The 19,863-nt window shown below is 41.1% G+C and overlaps 2 protein-coding genes across 5 annotated transcripts in view; one reads left to right on the top strand and one right to left on the bottom strand.

Annotated features, from left to right (window-relative positions):
* The first annotated feature begins 1,278 nt into the window (after nucleotides 1-1,278).
* Nucleotides 1,279-8,012, top strand: GATD3 (glutamine amidotransferase class 1 domain containing 3). The gene is made up of 6 exons (XM_055801898.1): nucleotides 1,279-1,434; nucleotides 3,574-3,626; nucleotides 4,388-4,501; nucleotides 4,872-4,991; nucleotides 5,821-5,913; nucleotides 6,222-8,012. The coding sequence occupies exons 1-6, from the start codon at nucleotides 1,324-1,326 to the stop codon at nucleotides 6,418-6,420; spliced, it is 690 nt and encodes a 229-aa protein (XP_055657873.1). The 5' UTR covers nucleotides 1,279-1,323; the 3' UTR covers nucleotides 6,421-8,012.
* Nucleotides 8,013-12,951: 4,939 nt separating this feature from the next.
* Nucleotides 12,952-19,863, bottom strand: part of LOC114011334 (myelin-oligodendrocyte glycoprotein-like) — a 33,971-nt gene continuing 27,059 nt past the window's right edge. For all 4 annotated transcript variants that reach the window (XM_055802527.1, XM_027782552.2, XM_055802528.1 and 1 more), the window contains 3 exons: nucleotides 18,380-18,724; nucleotides 17,213-17,248; nucleotides 12,952-14,674 (listed from right to left, as the gene is read on the bottom strand). In XM_055802527.1, the coding sequence (XP_055658502.1) occupies nucleotides 14,571-14,674; nucleotides 17,213-17,248; nucleotides 18,380-18,724 (485 nt within the window). In that variant the 3' untranslated portion in view covers nucleotides 12,952-14,570. The remainder of the gene's footprint in view (nucleotides 14,675-17,212; nucleotides 17,249-18,379; nucleotides 18,725-19,863) is intronic.

The following is a 19,863-nucleotide window of genomic DNA, read 5'->3' as shown; positions in this document are numbered from 1 at the left end:
AAGCAAACATGAAAAACACAATCATGTTATCTAACCTATAGTATAATTGTTACTTTTAAATCCATTTTTAATCCATTTTACTGTTTTTCATATATGTGTCATCTTTGCATGCCTTTTGAAAGACCATATTTTCCTGAAGTATATGACCTACAGCAGACAGGCTGTAATCATTCTGGAATTGTTGCAGCAGTAGCCTTGTAGTCTAGAAAGTAGGGGTTGTGCTGTTTTATGAAGTTGGCTAACTTGACCTCTGAATTTGTGTTTGTCTCTTGGGTTTACTGTATTCCAAAACACAGAATATAGAGAAACTGTGGCCTTTTAGAACAACAGCTTAGAAACATGTTATTTTTATTCTTTGTGTTCAAAATGTTTCTGAAGACAAAAACTTCACAGAAGTGTTTTAGAAAGTGCAGGAGCCTTGAGAGGAGACCAGACCGAGGGTAGTGGAGCACCAGTTCCTGTATATGAGATAAGGCTCTGTTCTACTTGCATTAGTCATTTTGCTTGAGCTATAGTAAGCTTTTAGGTAATCAAGACAAATTTTATGAAAGCCAATACAATTTTCCAGTGTGCCCTTCCATACTTGTAGGGAGAGTAATGAAAATTAAGTATCGGGTTTTAAGTGTGATAGGTCCAAATTCTGGCTTGATCACAGTGCTTGTCGGCAGAATGTGACCCTGGCAATGGCCTGTGTGATCCGAGAGGCAGCTCCGCATCCCTGCCTTCCTGCAGGCCCAGACCGTGTCTGCAAACCGGCATCTTGGGATCAGGTGTTGATGCCCAAATGCGTTTCAACAAGACTGTCTTTCCCATACGTAGCTTGGTTTCCTTAATAAAGGAGAGGAGGAGAAAAAAAACAACAACAAACGGGGGAAGAAATTTACCAGTGATGAAACTTGGCACTGTTTATTGTTTCTTTTTTCCTTCTCCGTTGAAAGCAATACGCTCTGTCACGAGGTCCTAGAAGGAAAGAAGTGGCACTGCCCCGTGTGTGGGTTGGTTGAAGCTGTTGTTACAGGGACCTCAGGACCCTTCTGCTGCCCTTGCACCGGTGTGCGCCTCCCGTGCTGAAAGGCCCCTGGTGCTGCTGGGCCTGCCTTCAGAGCGAGCACCCAGGGTTTATCGACGTGGGCGTTTTACTTTTTTTTTGTTTGTTTGTTTGTTTGGGTTTTTTTAACTGCTACTGTTACTACTACCAAGTGCGGTTAGGGAAGGGGCCTCCCCGCCTCCAGGGGGCGCCGGCGCCGCCAAGGCCGCAGCGGCCTCCCGGCGCGGCGCGGCGCGGCCCGCCCCCCCCAGCGGCCTGCCCGGCTCCCCGCGGCCATGCTGGCCTCCTGCGGGCCGGCCCTGCGTACCGTGCTGCGGCGCCCTGCGCCTGGCGGCCTCGCCTTCTTCCACGGCTCCGCTCCGCGCTGCCGCGCCCGGGTCGCTGTGGTGAGTAACGGCCGCGCCGCGCCGTGGGGGAGGCCCCGGCGGCCGCGGGCGGAGGGGGCCGGGGCAGCGCAGCAGCCTGAGGGGAGCGGGGCGTACTTGTGTGCCGCCTGGCGGGGTCCGTCCGCCCTCAGCCCCCGCGTCGCGTCCTTGGCGGCGGGACTGGGGGAGGCGGGGGGTGGTGGGCCCCGGGGGGCTCGCCTGGTGTTGGCGGCGGCCGGAGAGCCCTGGGAGAAGCCGTTAGTGGGAACACGGAGCTGTTCAGAATGGAGCGGCTTGGCGGAAGCCAGGGCAGGGGTAGGAAACGCGTCGAAGTTGGCTCCTGTGTAGTTGTTACTAGCCTGGAGTTGAGTTACAAAGAGCTGAACTTGAAATAATTTCTAGCGTAACTGAGGGAGGTGCTGGCAGTATGCAGCAAAATCTTTAAACGGGGCTATGCTCATCTGCAGGAGTGAGGTAGAGCACGTTAAAAATGCAAAAGAAAGCGGGGAGCTGGAGGAGCGACAGATCGTCACAGGAAAATTGAGGCTGTAGGTGGCATCCCCAGTGCACACCCTGCTTTGGAGCTCCGTGGGCAGGCTTTGGAGCTCCAGCTTTGCGTGGTCTTGACAGCATAAAATATAAAGAATTAAGAAGGCATTGTCTTTGTGAAGAGATCTGTTTGGGGCAGAGCTGGCTCAGCAGTGGGCCAAGTGCCCGTCCAAATGTCTAAAAGGTAATTTACTGGGAATGCTGTCAATTTTAGCAAACCACAGCTTTTTAAATAGGGGGTGGAAAACAAATGCTGCTGTTTACATTAGTGACAAATTTCTGACTAGGGTAGAAGACAGATTTTTCACCAAGCAGGTACTGAAGGAAGAATAGCATTTTAGTCCTTTGGTTTCAGTGAGTTTCAAAAACATTTAAGAAGCATTGCTTACAAAAATAACTTTAGCACAGTTGCTTGTATGTTTATTCAGTCTAAATTAAATGAAAGATAACAAGTTGGAAGGTAGAAGGCAGCTCTTAAATATCAGAGCAGTGACATTGTTACGGGGATTGACACAGGCAGAAGAACTGCATGGATCTTACTCATTTGGTGAACTGATGGTAGGATGTAGGATGCCTGTGAGAGTAAAGGACTGGGTGTTGTGATCTGACAGCCCCTTGTAGTCCAATGTTATTAACTAAGACAATTTTAGTTGTGAGTTTCTCTTTATGTGTCGGTGATTGAAAGCTTTTAAGCTTCTAAAAGCAGAAAAAAACAGGAGGGAAAAGAGTAAAGTTAATAAATGGACTCGCTTGAACTGGATTATTTTCTTTCAAAACAACCAATCAAACAAACAAAAAACCCACAAAGATTCATATATATATATATATATATATATATATATACTTTCAGAAACTAGATAATCCTTTTGGGATTTTCTGGTTTTGTTTTGCTCTTACAAAGTTTTAAAAAAATGTTTTATCTCCTTGCTTCTACTTTATGAAAGACTCTCAGCCCACACAAGAATAACTGATTGCTTTGTGCTTTTTACTCTCCAGTGTGTATAAACAAACTGAAAATATTATTACTGTGGTAATAAGGAAAAGTATGGCTAATATAGTGTAGTTGGATTCAAAGTGATTTAGCTATTAATCTCAGACACTGATCCTCAGACAAAATACAGCAGCAGGTAAAATAGTTTATCTGAAGTGCCATCTCAAACTGCACTTCTATCCCACTTCTGTTTGATAGGCATCTGGCTGAGAAGGCATTTCACATAGATACGGACATTTCATGAATGACATGACACTCAGAATACCCCATTGTGTGCACGATAAAAACGTACCTAAGGATATCATGTCAGTTTATTAACTGTAAGGAATAAATGCACAAGCCAACAGTTATTTCTGAGACCTGTCTGTGGTGGTTGGCTATAAATAGGAAATGTCAGTTCTGCATTATGTCAAATGGTGACACCAGTGCTAATAGCATGATGTGGACTGGCTTAGTAGAGAGCTTGTTGCCAAGTTGTTTTTTCTGGGGGGTGAACGGAGGTTTGTTGTTGGTTTTTTGTTGGTGTTTTTTTTCTTTTTTTTAAATCCTACAAGGCTTGTGAAAGATCCTCTAGGAAGTTTTGTATCACCTGAAATACTCTCTTGGTTTTCTTACTGCAGGTGCTATCTGGTTGTGGTGTCTACGATGGCACAGAAATCCATGAGGCCTCAGCGTAAGTTGCTTTATGAAACTGTAGGCTCCAAAAAAGTCTGCATTATATTACAGCAGTCTGTTGAATTCAGTTTTGCACTCTCTGGCCATCAAAATTGCCCTGAAAGATGTATGATGAAGCTTCACAGTTTTCTCACAGCATAATTGGGAGCGCAGGCTGTCTTCTTGCAGTACTGTGTGATTGTCCAAAGATGCATGCGATGCGAGAGCAATGAGTTTGAGAGATACTGTCTTTCCTTCAGAAACAGAAATGCAGAGTTCCAGAATCCATCTCAAGAGAGTTAAGTAAGGACTTAATTTCATAATCACTTCGCGTTTCTGTTCCTGGGTCTAAATGTAACACTAGAACTGTTAATACTCGAGTTATCAACTCTTAGTGTTAATCGCTAAGAGATGTTTCACCTAGACGTAGATTAAAAGTACACATAGGTAATCTGAATCGTGGGACTCTTGCATAACACCTGGGGACCTGCAATGAGAAAGGAAGTTTTTATTGTTCCTGATTGCCTGCATAAGAGTAGTGAACAAAGAAACCTATCTGTAGTTTGCCTCACCCTGCCTTCAAGCTGATTTTCTGTTCTGCTTTGCACTTTGGTGTTACATCCAAGGATTTTGCTCCTGACGTGCTCAGTATGCTTTGGTAGGATGTGTGTTTTTCCTCTTCTTTCAAAATCAGGTGGTGGAACATCTGTAGCAAGACTTAGGGGCCAGATAAACACTCTCTTACAAGGTTTTCAGTGTGTTTTATCTCCATTTTTGTAGCATACTGGTACACCTTAGTCGTGGGGGAGCTGAGGTTCAAATGTATGCTCCAGATGTTCCTCAGATGCATGTCATTGACCACAGTAAAGGGCAACCAGCTGAAGCTGAGTCAAGGTAAAGTCTGCATTTAATGTGTTTTCCATGACTACTGAGCCCCAGTCTCTTAGCCATTCTTCAGACACAGCAGCCTGTAAATGCACTTGCAGTGCTTTGCTGACTGGTTTTAGTAGCTCTATGCTAGCTAGTATTTTGATTGGAAAGAAAACATTAAATGAATTTCCTGGACTTGATTATATACAGTTTCTTAATGCCTGTGTTTCCCAGTAGTAGTATTTCAGAAGCATCAATGGCTTCAGTTACTGAGTACCACTGATTCTTGCTTCCTCCCTTACTCCCCCTGCCCTTCCTCTGCCAAAACTTTCTTTGTGCTCTTCTGTGCGCAAATGCTTAAATAATCTCATTGTTTTATTTCTGGTTCTTCAAGGAACGTTTTAGTGGAATCTGCAAGGATTGCTCGTGGTAAAATCGCAAGCCTGGCTAAGCTTACTACAGCAGACCATGATGCTGTGATATTCCCTGGTGGATTTGGAGCTGCTAAAAACTTGTGAGTGCTCACTAAGCATTAGACTCAACTAAATATTCATGGTCAACTACTGGTAATCCGCTATGATTCACACAATAAAATCAGGAAACAATAAAATCAGGAAACAATAAATGGCCTTATTTACTACAGATATAACCACTGCTTAATAAGGAAAACTCCTTTCAAAGTGTTAAGAGTTCAGCTGTGCTGTTCATGATGGTTTCCAGTGATAATTCATATTGGTGTCTGGATTTTAGATAATTCATAAGAAGTCCTTTATCCCCTACCTTTGTGGTGATTCTTTGTGGGCCTGGGGGAAGCAAAGGTAAAACTTCATGGTTTTAAGTGTACCCAGTGTTATACTGTTTCTTTGCATACCAAAAAGCCCCCTCTTACATGAGAAACAATGAAACAAGAGCTAGCTTAAAAAAAAGAAGTAAAAAAAAAAAAGTTTTAAAAAAGTGTTAGCCATGTGGAATAATTTTTATCTTTTTGTTGATCTGCCACTTTGTTGGCTTTGAGAAACCTGAATGTTATTTCCCTTTTCTTCTTATGTATTTTTCTTCTTTGAAAACATTGTTCCACTTCTTAGTCAGTAATCCTAGAAAGCTGATGAGGTAATCTTGCTTTTAGGTGTTTATATCAGGTAAGGAACTTTCTGATACATCAAAGCCTTAGAAGTGAGTCATTTTGGCTAAAGCATTGATGGTCAATGACAGGCTTTTCCAACGGCCTTTCAGAAGCTATGAAGTTTGTGATGATCCTTGAGAGCCAGTCTCGGGGCAGGCGGGCAGATACCTCTGTTTGTAGGTTTATACTGAGGTATGTATAAAGTTTCTTGTTGTGGCAGATCTACCTTTGCTGTTGATGGGAAAGACTGCAAGGTGAACAGAGAAGTTGAACGTGTCTTGAAAGACTTCCACAAAGCGGGCAAACCTATTGGGTATGTATGTTAGTTGGAGGGGCATTTGATTGTCTGAGCATGGAGGCAATGTATGTTTTGTTGATGTGTGCAGCTGTTATTGTTGGAACTAGAAAAAGCATCTTCCATTCTGTATCAGTTGTAGCATTTTCAAGATGCATGTGCATGTAGATGTTTGTAAGAGAAGAAGCTAAGAAAATGCTGAGTGGAAGTTGCCTTGTGATGTCTTTCAGATTTGTAGGACCATGTCCATTTGAATCTTTATAATTATGACCAAGTTTTGAAAGAGTGCCATTGTAGAAATGCTCTTGTAATTCCTTTTGTTGCAGTCTTTGCTGCATTTCACCAGTGTTGGCAGCAAAGGTTCTCTCTGGTGCTGAAGTGACTGTGGGCCACGAAGAAGAGGAAGGTGGCAAGTGGCCTTATGCTGGGACTGCAGGAGCCATTAAAGAACTGGGAGGAAAGCATTGTGTGAAAGAAGTAACTATATCCTTTCTTGTTAATTTCCGCATTGAGACAGTTCAGTAATGTGTTGTTACAGTAATGGGTATACGCAGGACCTATGCTTTTCCACTTACATTTCAGTGGGAATACACAGTGTATAGCAGATAGCATGTAGTACAGTGCAAGATTAGAATCTTCTGTACGCAGTTGTGTAGATGAAATCATTCTCAGTTATTGCCATAGAACTCCATTGGACACCTGGTAATGCAGTAAATACTGAGTCAGTTTGCACATAAAATTTGCATGGATTACAATTGGTCAGTTCTCTTTGAGATTTTTTTTTCCTTTTCCTGAAGGCTAGTGCTGTAATCAAACTGTACTCGGAGACATTATATTACAGTCAGTACATTCGTAATGAGCTTTATAGGTTTTCTTGTGTTTCTGAGCATTCCCACAGACTGCTCTTGCAGTGTTTGTAGTTCTGGCAAAAATAGCTTCTAGTATCTTGGATGACAGGTTGCAGCTGCCTTTACAGCTGGAGGATGTAATGTATTTGGAGGTGCTTTTTTATAGAATAGTGGAATTGTGAGGTTTTGTCAATGATGGTTTATTTTGCAGACAGCATCTGCAAGTGAGACATAGGCTGTATTTTCCTTAACTCCCTTTTACGAAGCCCACGTGGATACAAAAAACAAGGTGGTGACTACCCCAGCATTTATGTGTGAAACAGAATTACATAATATCTTCGATGGGATTGGGGCCATGGTAAAGAATGTGCTAAAATTAACAGGAAAATAAAAAAAAATGCAAATGTTTAAATTTAGAGTGTAGTATCAAATATAATATGGATCAATGGAAACATTTTCACTTGCTTGTCCTGTTCACACTCCAGTGAATGCTGATATGAAGCTGATTGATTCCCAGCTGCAGGATTTTCCATGCCCTTTCTGAGAGAGGGGTCTGCAGAAGGGCTGATGGAGTACAAGCAGTCTGGCCTGAGACACAGAGCGATTTCTTGAGCTTTTTCAGCTGGAGAGAGTTTTGTTGATGTATTCTGAAGCAGTCCTCTTGATGCACCAATGTCAAGTCATTTTGAGGAGGGCAAAAAGAGGCTAAAGGTCCTTTCAGAAGCTGAGGGCAAATATGTTACAGAGATACAGCAGATGCCGTGCCAGTATATCTACTGGATGAAGAATGGGAGTAGAAAGGACTTAGTGTGTGGTTCAAGGTTTATGTGCTTAGGTCTGTATCTGTGATATGAAACCCTGTGACCTGTCAACAGAATAGACGTCTTCCACCTCTTAATTTAGCTTGGTGTTAATTAAAATATTGTTTTGGTTTTCTATATCAAAGAATCCTGCTTTCACAAAGGAGCCATTCTGAGTATCAGTCAGCAGCAGGATACATCTTTACTGCCACAGCACTAGCACTTTGAAAAATTTATCCATTGGCCCATTATTACTAAAAAGGTCTTGAAGAAGAAAATATCTGCTGATGTGACGCACAATTTGTAAGGATAATATCCATGTTAAAGTAGTTGTATGACTAGTAGTGGTTGGAAAAACCAATCTAAAATTACCCTCACTTTCCCTGCTTTAGGGTAATAAAGCTTTCTCCAAAGAAGTATTATTGAATGTCTGGAATAATGGTGTATAAATAAATGATTTCTGCCTTTATCTCATCCTTGTCCCTTCACTTTTTTTTGATAGCTGCCTTTGATAACTTAGACTGGTTGATACATTCTAGCAGTTTATCTGCTTTTCAGTTGTCTTCAGAGCTTTGGGCATTTTTTGCATATAGAATCCAGCAGAGTCTCTTCCCCCCCCCCCCCCCCCTCCCGCCTTCCAAGTTATTTGTCACCTTTCTATTCAGCAGGAAGCAAAAACATTTCGCAAACTAAAACAAGCAAGCAAAAAAACACCCCTTATCTTGTATTAAGGTTTCTTTTACATGACAGACATGCTGAAGAGAACCCATATTTTTAAGGGAGAATTGCGTGCTTTATAAATGAAATATACAAGCCTTAGATTGGGTTGGAGTATGGTAGGTATCATCTGTGGCTGAAGACTTGTTAGGGATGTGGAATAGCTTTTTTTCATTGGGCAGAACAAAGGGGAGGAATGAAGCTTGAGTCGGAGGGGTGGGCATGCTCAGCTTGCTCAGTGTTCACGGAATAAGTGGTTTTGCTTCTGGAGCCTCTTGGTATGTGATTAATTTTTTGTCACTAAAAAAAAGTCACATTTGGATTTTAGAAGATCTGAATTTGTACTTCAAAGATGGCACTGTTTTCTTGTGGGATTCCATAGAGATCTCTTGTGCAGATCACCAACTCCATTGTGGTTACAAAGAAATCATACACAGAAACCACATCTGGTAGCAAGCATGGGTCCTAAAGTGGAGTTTGGACGTATTCTGAAACATTTTTGCTCATGTGTTGAATTATTCATGAAGTTTTCAGTGTCAAGTTGGTAAGAAACAATTTAGAACACTGCCACTGTGTAATTCAGTGCAAATAATCCGTAAGCTTTGCTTGTATGTAAGTGGATGTTTTTAATAACCAGTTTTATACACAGAGGCTAGGCAGAGTATGGGAGGTCCTTTTCATGTAAAATGTAATGATATTTTAAAATGTGTATCTTTCCTGCCTCTGCAGGAGTTTTAAAAGAAATTTTGTAAGAAACATAAAGTATCACAAACAGGGATGATATTGAAATCCCCTAGGTACAGGGAGAACAGCTGCTACCTGTGTTAATGGTATCTTCTTCTGCTGTAACAGTGATCTAAATTGAGCTCAACTTTTCCCATCAGGAATTGTGAGTTAAATCTTTCCATTAGTTCCTCTCACCACAGCAAGGTTTTGTGCATGTGTTTAGGGTTTCTCATATCTGCGGTTCCTAGTAAGTGCTGCTGTGGTAACATAAAGCTTTCTTAGATTGTGAGTCTTGTGTGTCCTGAGGAAAAAGGTGATTTTTTTTTTTTTTGAAGAAATTGCTATTATCATGCAGTGACCAGCAAGCTGGTTGCCAGATGGTCCTCTTTTTACAGTCCTCTGACATTCTTCCTTGAATCCAGATACCCAACTAATGAAGACTGCTAATAATCCGCTGTGTAACTTTCTAAGCAGATGGCAGTGATAGTCATGTCCATCTCTGACTTGGTGACTTCCAGGTTGGATTATCACAGTAGCGCAGGCTTGCAATCAAGTATGCAAATTTAAAAGCTCACCTAATTTGACATGACATCACACCTGCTAAATAACAGCAATACTCTGAAATGATCATCTCGGTGTTGGTGACTCTTTGGGGTCTGGGGCTGGGAGTTGTAACAAGAGTAACTAAGGAACCAGCTCCTCCTCAGCGCCTGCAATGTTTTTCAAGGTAGTTACAAAAAGTGAGCTACCCATACAGTGTTGTCAGTGGCGGGAGCTTGAGCATTTAGTGAGGATGGGACAAGCAGCTGTGCACTGGGGAAATCAAAGACAAAATTTTATTTTCAGAAATTACCACATTTTAAAGCATCTTTTCACCCTTTTTTCTGTCATTCAGACAATGTTTTTTAAGGGAGAAAGAATCACACACCAGAATTGCCTTTAATTTTTTTAATTCTAATTTCACTGCTGAGTATAACCTTTGATGCACACATTTTTCAAGTGTGGTTTGTTTTTTTTATTAATAAAAGATTGTTTAACTTTGGTGGAAGATGTACGATTGTAATCTTGGCTTTCAGCCATTGTAAATTTGGAGGGAAATTTCATGTGCGTTCAGAGATTTGATAGAGATATTTGTCTGCCAAGCTGGGTTTTTCATTTCCTTCCATAGGGTTGTTTGGAGCTGCTGAGGGGTTTGCTAGTTTCAGCCAAGTGATTAGAAGTTTATGATTAAGATGTTTTTAAAACACTATCAGAAGTGAAAGAATGTGTGTTCTTCAAGCCTCCACAAGGAGGCATGCAATATCTGACTTATGGATCCTGCCATTTTTCATCTTCAGAAAGCATTTATGAACTTTTTCCTACTGAAAGGGAGGGGTAATAAATGTTCTCCCCCCCCCCCCCCCCCCCCCCCCCCCCCCGCAGTGTTGGTTTTCTAGCGATTTGTTGGGGTTCACTTGTGGGGTGTGGGGAGGCGTTGTTACTCTCAGTTGTGTTTCTGTCTGCCCCATTTTGCCCTCATTGGTGCTTACACACAATAAACTGTTTTATGAAATGCTTCTCTGTGGATTGTCGAAGTGTTCAGAAAACTGGCAGCGGTGCTTTTTTCTTCTAAAAGTAGAGGTGAGAGTTTTTACCCTTTGGTTTGTGGCTATGCTGGAGATGTGTTTCGATGAGTGAGATGCCAGCAGGGGGCACGTGGTGAAGGATGCTCTGTGCAGGTTTTCTCTTACCCAGGCCAAATAGTCCAGCTGCTGTTTGCTGTGTGATGTTGTTATGTTGATATTTTGGATTCATAGAAGGAATCAAACAAATACTGTTTACGACTCGTTTAACAAAAAAAAAAAAAAAAAAAAGGAAATTCAATTCCATCACAATGAATGCATTTGTCCTGCTGTTTTGCTAAGACTCATTCCTTCAACACAGTGACTTCCTATTTATCCCACTGAAAGCATAATATCATATATACTTACATTAAGCTCTAAAGCCTTCCTGTGATATAATTATCACTAAAGAATTAGGGAAACTGTAGGATAAAATCATGAAAGTACACAGTGGGGGTTGAGGGGGGGTGGGGGTTTGGGTTTTGCTTTTTTTGTTTTGGGTTTTTAAACAACAATGCTATTATAGCCAAGGTGACCTAAAAGCAAGGTTTGCAGGGAGGGACTTTTATCAAGCCAAGAAATACTGCTGGAAGGACATACACTGCTTCTTGAAGGGTCTGTGCGTTTGCAAGCTAGTGGTATCTTGTATGTGTATGTATGTATGTGTTCTGTCTTTTTTTTTCAGTGGGAGCTTAGATAATCATCTTATTGCAAATAATTGAAAGTTGCCTGCATTCCAGGGCTTGAGTCTCTAATTTGAGCTGGTTTTCTTCCTCCTTCCCATGGCTTGAAGTGGCTGAGGGGAAGCTTGCTTGTGGTGTGGGTCAGCCTTAGCTCTCAGAAGAATTAAGGAATTGATGTTTAGTTATCTTTTCCAAGGTGATTTCAGTGGTGGTCAGAATCTCTGCAGAAAGATATAGAGAGGGGAAGAGAAGGAACTAAACTTAGACAATCCCAGAAGTTGAAACAGAAGGTGCAGTGGGGATTGCATTACCCATAGAAAATGATTTGGTGCTGCCTATTTAAAAATAATCACCTTCCATGCATATTTTCAGTATTTTTCAGTACCCTTTGTTGAACTGCTGAATATCATGCTACGTGAATAACTACCGCCAGGCTTAGCTGAAATAATGGTGAAAGTTCTGCATCAAGCGTATTGCATTCATTCCTTGCTGATGATCTATACGGGCTGTTTCTCCATCATGTAGAACTGAAAGGAGCTCAGTGGAAAGCATTAACCAGTTAAACTGGCCTCGCTGTAAACTTAGGTAAACTACAAGATGGGCAAACTAACTTGGTTTTGTCTCTTAGCAGTGTCACTGTCAAACATGAAAAAATGAAATGGCTTTTACAAGCCAGTTCTTTTGCAAGAGTAACATAGAAGGACCTCTTAAGAATTTCTTTAATGTAGCAGATAATCAGCCTATGGTGTGGGCCACCAAGGTGCTACGAGTGCGAGAAGTGGAGATTCCTCCTTCTTAAATGTGCGAGTTGTTATTGTGCTCCTTAGTTTTCAAAGCTATCCCTCTTGTTCACGATGAAACTCTGAAAAACAGACAAGTATGTGCTGCTCATGTTCTGCATGCTGGGTGAACTTTAAGACTGTCACTTGCTGTGTTGCCACCCAGGCAAGAAAGGAGAAATCAAGGTCTGCTAGTCATTCAAAGCTTCACTTGCAGTCTCCCAGGAAATCGGAATGGCGGTCATGTGTTACTACTGGGAACGGCATTAACTGCGGCTCTGGGAAAATATAATGAACAGAGACAATTAAGCACCCTAAGTGCTGCTGCAAATATGAGTCATAAAAAAGTAGGGTTGTAAGCAACACGTAGAGGTCATCTAGTCTTCTTCCCCCATCCTTCATTCCTCGTACCTTCATCTGCTCATGTGCTTACTGTGATTCATGCCAGTCTGCACAGGCAGGGAGAATCACTTCTGAGGGTGAAAGAGGCAGACAGCTGAGGAAGTTGGGCATTCCTTGTGGGCATCAGCCAGCACGGTGTCTGCTCTTTAAACTTATGACTGGGCTGTCCCTTCTGCATCAGTGAACCTCTGTTCTAGCCCTGCATACCCGCATAGAAGTATTTAATTATTCATTTGCTTGCCCAAGAAATCCAGCTGTATAGTCACACAGCTTGCACTTGTGGCTGGAGGTGCTCATGTTGTTCATGTGCCTCAACACCTTTTGAAAAGTGGAGGGCTGCCTAAGTGGCTATTAGATTTTAGAAATCACACAGTCCTTGAGATGAGGGCAAGCAGTTCAGACTTCTGGAACCCAGACCTGTGCAGATGCCACCTTTTGGACTTTGATTGTCTAACTGTAGGAACAACTGGAATACAAATAAAGAACTCTTATAGACAAAGTGATTGTTCTCATCAGGGTGGGCTTTGGATTTTTTTTTAGGTTTTTATTTTTTATCAACTTTTGTTTTGAAAAAAATACATGGAATTTGAGACAAATATTTGGAGGGCAGGACACAAGACAATCCCAGTATGCACAATTCTTACATTCGAGTCTTTCTGTGAAGTGGGATCCCAGCTGTTCTGCTAAGCTGCTCTGTACCCAGAGTAGCGTTAAGTACCAAATGAACTTCACTGCAGCAGCAGCACAGGCTGTGCACAGGATTTTGTCTCTTCCCCACCATGGGGAAAAGGCCCTTTATGAAGAAAAATAAAGGTAACTATCTCCTTTACCTCAATGGATACCATTTTAAGCTCTATTTTATTCTGTTCCCATCCTTGCAAAAACAATCCTGTCTTTCCTTTGGAAAGAGGGTGGAACTGTTCCCAATCAAAATGACTTTATGTGTGTCTTTATGAGTCACTTCCCCCTGCTTGAGGGCTCAGCCAGAAGCAGTGGGTTGCAGCCACCGCTGTTCACCAGCCTGGATGATACAATGTGGACACAGTTCTCCAGAGGCTTCTCAGTTCTTTAACAGGGTGGCTGCAGCAGCTCTGGCCAGAAACAAAAGTTCCGTACTTCTGTATGTTTGGTATACAGGATCCTTTCAATCTTAGTTTTACACAGGGCATCTGTGCTACCTCTATCAAACATTTTCAGAACTAAACCCGTTTAATTTGCATAGGTATCAGTTACAATTATTCTGACATGGTTTTAATTCTTTTTCCTCCAAAGGTGCTGTTTTTAAAGAAGTAACATTGTCACAGTAACAATTAGCTATCATGCAGTTCTAGCTTAAGAATCCACCTTTTGTGTGATGATCACATTTACCTTGTTGTGTTTCATGACAAAAAGAGAAAACACTGAATTGAGCCTTCTGAAGCCTCTGTCTTACTTAGAAGTGTATTTTGTAATAATACATCACTTCCTTCCTCTATGTTGATGTTTTATGGATTTCCATCATCTTTCTCAGTCAGCTTCACACTTCCGCTGAAAAAATACTACGTTTCTAGTGGAAAAGAAGTTGTTACTGATAGCTGATGACACTTAAGAGTAAAAACAGAAGCTAAAGTTCTGCAGGCTCAAGTTTCACAAGGTTTCCATCCTTGCATTTCACAAAATGCACACGTCTTCCTACTTCCAGTTTTCATCTGACAGAGAAGGTAATTGCCCCTTCTTCACCTCCTGTCCTTCACCTGTTGAAGGACAGCAGGTGAGATCTTAGGCAAAAGATCTCACTAGGGTCAATTATAATATGACCTTGAAGTTTTGTGAGTCTTTCATCCTGTTGTTAAAGCAAAACCACAAAATCCAAAATGAAGTATTTGTGCTGGCAGCACTAAAATGGCTCCAAGAAAGAAATGGAAAAAAACAGACTTGCCACCTCTGGGTTTTGCTGCCTTTGGTTTTGTGGAACACCAAAATGCAAGACATAAACACCTAGAGCTAGGTCTGTTTTCATCTGTCAGTGTTTCTTCCACGTGGCTCTGGAACAGTTGTCATGCTAACCCTACAGGGCTGTTCCGCCCAGTGAGGTCCTCTGGCGAGGAGAACTTCCCAAAGAGAAGGTTGGTTTCCCCAGTTAAAAGTGCCAACCCCCTAGTGTGACCAGGAGGTAGAAAGAGAGGGGAAGCACAGCCAGACATGGCGCATCAGCAGAACTTCTGGAGGAAATCTGACTGTATCCTGAAAAATTAAAAAAGAGAAAGTTGGCATGTAACTGGTGGCTTGATAAGAAGTGTATCTGAAGTTTGTGTTATTTATTTTACATGAAAGCATTGATGGAAGATAGTTTTAAAAATAATATGGATGTTGGTTCATTTTCAAAATTCTCTTTGTATGTGTATCATCTGGAAAAAAACAGTCTTAAAGTACTGTGACATCATTTTTTTCTCCTTCATAGAAAAGGCGCAGACAGCAACAATGAATACAGCTTCCCTTTCTGAATGACTGAGAATACTTGTTTGCAATCCTGATAGAACAACAGCAACTAAAAGAGTATAAAATACACTGCAATTCTACCTACTCAGGGCCTGAGGTAGGCATTGTGATTAAGAATTCATAAATAATAGTACTAATTATTAAAAAGTCTAGGCCACAGACACTTCGGTGGTAGCAGCACCACGTACCACTATTGGTACATAAGCTCCAATGTGGACACAGGGCACAGATGGTACTTCGACCTGTGCTAGCGGTAGTACATATAAATAAAAAAAGATGTTGAACCCCTGACTTAATCAGTAGAGAATTTTTTCTGTAAGTGTTTACATTCAAGGCCTTCTCTGGGAAGATAAGGCTGCAGATTGTTTTCTATACCAATTCTTAGGCTGTTTGTATTGCTGTGGTATCAGCTTGCAGTATGTTGCTGCAGTTAAGGTATTGCTAGTAGGGGTGCTTCCTCCCCCTCTTCCTGGAAGGAGTATGTGGTATTAATGTGTAAAGAGCAAATAAACATTGGGTAGTCCTCAGTAATGCTTTGAAATAAGTGTAGGATTATAGTAAGTCTCCTGGCCTCTTGTGACCTCTTCCAGGCCTAGGCACTTTCATTTTTTTCCCAGAAACAAATTAAAACAAGTTTTGATTGACCCAGAAGGAGTGTCACAAAAACCCCAGAGTGACAGGAAAATAAGGCTTTTAAAAATAATTAGGAAAAATAATTAATCCAGCATATTGAGCAAATAAACAGAAATGAAGCAGAAGTGAAACAGATCAAAACTGTTCCTGTTTTTATATAAAAATAATAAATGTCAGCTGATCCGGTTATGATGACTGCAAAGTGTGAGAACTATTTCTGCATACAGTGTCCTTGTTCACAGCAGGTCATTTAACTTTTCTAAGTCTGTTCCAAACTAACAACTAATACACAACAGATTAACTTTCTCCCTTTCTTAAGAAATTGCTGAAAATAAAAAAAAATGGGTGCTGTGGTGATGATTTTCTTTAAGAGAAGTTGACAACAGAAAATATTTTTTCCTTTTTGCAAACAATTATGTTTCAAAAGTTAGGCTTTTGTTCTTTATCCCCCAGCCCCTCGAAATCCAGCAGCACAAGAACCTTCAGGTGTCTGAAGTGTGTGATTCGGTTTGTTCTCCTATAGCAAAGCTGAAACACTTCCCCTATGTCCCAGTCACTGTTGTGTTCTGTTTACTTTTATAATGTTAGAATGTGGTGCTGTGTCACTGAAGGCGTGTGATATCATCTTGAATTTAACTGCATGGTTTTTAAACACCTTTAAGCCAGCTAGAGGAGCTATCTTAGGTCTAAAAAGGATATTTCCTTTAATTTTTCAAGTTGTTTATTGCTCATGACGTACAGAACTCATCTTTTCTGTGTGGTCATGAGATAAAACACCGGAACATTTATCTTCCTTAATTTCTACTTGAGTTTATTGCTTCTTAATCTGGCTGTAACAATGCACTGTGGCTATATTTACTAAGTTAACGGTAATATAATGATTATGTAATGGATTATATCTTTCAGCTACACTGAGTAAAATACAAATTGTAGCTATTGATTTTTATATGACAAAATGTTACAGGTTTGATACCGATTTGAGATTTTATAGAGCTAATAAGAATAATTTGGCTTACAAGCAGGATTTTTATGGGAAGATCTACTGATGATGGCATGTTGGAGCTAGAGAGCCCTTCTGTATTGCATTCACTCCAGAAGTGTTTACAAATGACCCTAATGCAGTTACTTCTCTGTAATGGTTAAACCTAGACATTAGCATCTGCACTGTATTTCAGAACTACCTTTGGATGACACCTACTGTAAGTTTCCCAGAAGAGCTCAGGGGGAATCATTAATCTTGTATTTTTAGGATATTTATTACCTTATTTACCCAAAAGGACCCCCTAAATCTCTTGATCTGGTAGTTCATTCATACTGAGGTAATTTACAGAGGCCGTAACTCCCAGAACTGAATGGCTTCCATGTCACTTTGTTTTCACTGGTTTTTATGTTGCCCATAATGGTGACTTGCTTTATGGACTGGAGACTGCTGGCACTTCAGTATTCTTTCTGCAGTCTAGGTCTGTCTTATTGGTGGATATATTTCTCCCTGTCTGGGACAGCTATGTTTAGCTAGACTTAGTAAGACAGAACAAGCACCATAACTCTGTTGGCTTTCTCTATTCAGCGCATTTTACCAGTCTTGCAAATTCAAATTAAAGCACTGGATAATCACTTAGACACTTAGCAGGTTAAGGAGTATTGCCTTACCAGAAGGGGAAGGTACCTCCTCAATGCTAGATGGAGCTGGAAAAAAACACAAAGTTATTTGTTTGAGCCTAGAACAGAAAAAGTGTACTGATAATTGATCTAAGGATTAGTGGGGTTTTTTTCTGAGAAAGAACACATTTATCAAACAAATCACAGAATTAAATCAAAGACGCTGCACTGCTCCCAAAAATTGGATGATGAAAACAATAATCCTGCATTTTCAAAACACTTTGGTTTTGAAAACTGCAAAACATTTCACTTTGAAATTTTCTGACCAAAAGTATTTTACTTTAAAAGCATTTCTCTCTTGAGAATTATATGCATAAACGCAAATATATTAAAGGGTTTATATTCCTTGAAAACAAAATTTTCCTATTTTAAGCAGAATTAAATGTGTGTGGTTGACCATAATGCAAATTTCCAGCTGATTTATTCAAGCAAGACACCTTAAAAAACTGATTTGTAATCACATGTATTCCCTTTTTTAAATCTGCTTTTTCAGTTGGCAACTGGTCAGACTCAATGCCCCATCATTCTGCTGGCCATGCTTGTAGGTAGTTCAAACATGTGAGCTCTGCTGTTGGCATTATTCAAGCATGTGTTACGGTCTCACTCATTTTCCTAAGGAAGAAAAATAATTCTTGTTGCATGTGTCCAGCTTTGCCACCAGATCCAGATCTTCCAGCTCCAAGGGAAAAGGTAATTAGCAACTGCCTGTCTTTCATCTGAAAGGTTATATGGTCTGGACTTTGGATCTAATTGCCAGAGATGAAACTGATACTGCTTCACAGACCCAAGTGCAAACAATGAAATATTTTGTTCCTCTGGGACAAGGTGAAACCAGGACAGTACAAACTGATAAATAATCAAATGGTTAAAAGCTGGGGAGACATCATTCTTCATCAAAGTCTCCTGTGAAAGGAGAGGGAAAAGGCAGGTGGCTTGCCTTTAGGAGTCCTACTTCTTCTGTGGAAATACTGTGCTGAAGCTTAACAAAGATGCACTATCTTTTTTCCTTCTCACTTACTCTTTACTTGTTCCAAAGCAAGGAACAGAGTGAAACTGAGTGAAGATTTGCTTTAAAAATTGAAGTAATCCCAGTCAATGGCCATATATGGCTTGTCAACAAGAAATGTTGCCCTCCCTCTGAACTAAAAAAAATCTTACCTGATACAATGAGTTTAATTTTAGATTTCTGTGTTTTGCTGGGATGATCCCCAGTTTGTTTGTAGATGCAAGAATATTCAGCTGCGTCCAGTAATTGGACGTTGGAGAGCTTTAAGGAAAAGTTGCCATGCTTCACCTGATCCCCAAAAAGACTGGTTCTGCCATGGTAACGTTTGTCCTGGGACGCCAGTGAATCTTTCCCATTGTGAAAAAAATGTACCACGACAGAGTCTATCTGCCAGTAGAGCATTGAATTGGAAAGGGTCAGCTCTCTGGGAGAGGTGGTGGTGCAAGGCAAAATGACAGTTTCTCCAACAAATGCATGGCACGTAGTGTCTGGTTGACCTGGAATAAAAAACAGAAAGCTTTCTCAGCGTGCAGCAGAGCCAGGGACACCAGGTTTCCTGTAGCTTGGTTTCATCACATTATTATTGCCTCTCTTTACCCTGCTGCTTCTGCCCACCCTGCTCCCAGCCAGGCGGGAGGCAGCGTGCGCTATGCTGAGGGCCATAGTTATTCTCCCAGTAGCCCAGAAGGTCTGTCATTCCCACTTCAGGTAAACGATTCTTCCAAGGCCTTGAGGAGACAGTTTTGCACGGGTGACCTGGACATCAGGCAGAGATGTTACCAACCCTACCAATCAATTCCAGCACACACAAGAACTGGGGTGAGGGTAGCCTGCTGGGGAACAAACAGGCGGACAGGCAGGGCAGGAAGCCAGATCCATCTCGCATGCTGTTCGTTTAATGACCTTGATACTGATTATTTTTATAAATTCTTCCAAGTTAGTTGAAAGTATACTAGAACTTGCACAAAAGGGAGAGTCTGCCACTGTCATGTAGGACAACTCTTACTAGATTGTGGTGTTGTGTTTTCTAGGGGAAGACCGGGTTCTGGAAGAAGGTTTCTATATATTTATAAAGCATAGACAACTAGGTATTTTCAGCACAGAATGTGGGCTTAACACTTCAACCAAACCTGTTTTATAAAATGATTTTATAAATTAAAATGCAGATTAATTGATTTGGATGGAAAACTCATCCCCAGCAGGGAGCGTAACAAAAGCCGCATGAGTCTGCAATTGAGGCAAGAAGAAAAGCTAAAATTCACTGTGAAACAACTCAATCTGTTTTCATGGCCAAAGTTCTGTGAAGCATAAGGGGTAAGTAATCAGGCTGAATATAGAAATAAATGTTGTTGGTCACAATGTGGTCATTCCTGTGTTCTAGGTCTGCACCAGCTCTGTGCATATATTGGACTAAAGACCAAAGAGAATCCCCAGTTCCCCCTTGAAGTCACTGACATCAGCCAGGGCTCAGCTTGTTACACGCTTGGGCCTCTGTTTCCATATTAATCAGTGTCCGGTTTGAGGCTTGTTTGGTGTCACACCGTGCCTATCCAGACAGACATAAAAGCAGAAGGAAGAGTAATTGAGAAAGCTAAAGCGCAGAGCCAAGTAAACGTCTTTGATTATAACTCAACAT

The sequence above is a fragment of the Falco peregrinus genome, chromosome 4 (assembly GCF_023634155.1).
Source record: "Falco peregrinus isolate bFalPer1 chromosome 4, bFalPer1.pri, whole genome shotgun sequence".
NCBI classification, from domain to species: Eukaryota; Metazoa; Chordata; class Aves; order Falconiformes; family Falconidae; genus Falco; species Falco peregrinus.
Note: the sequence above shows the minus strand (reverse complement) of the source record. Positions and strands in the feature narration are given on the sequence as shown.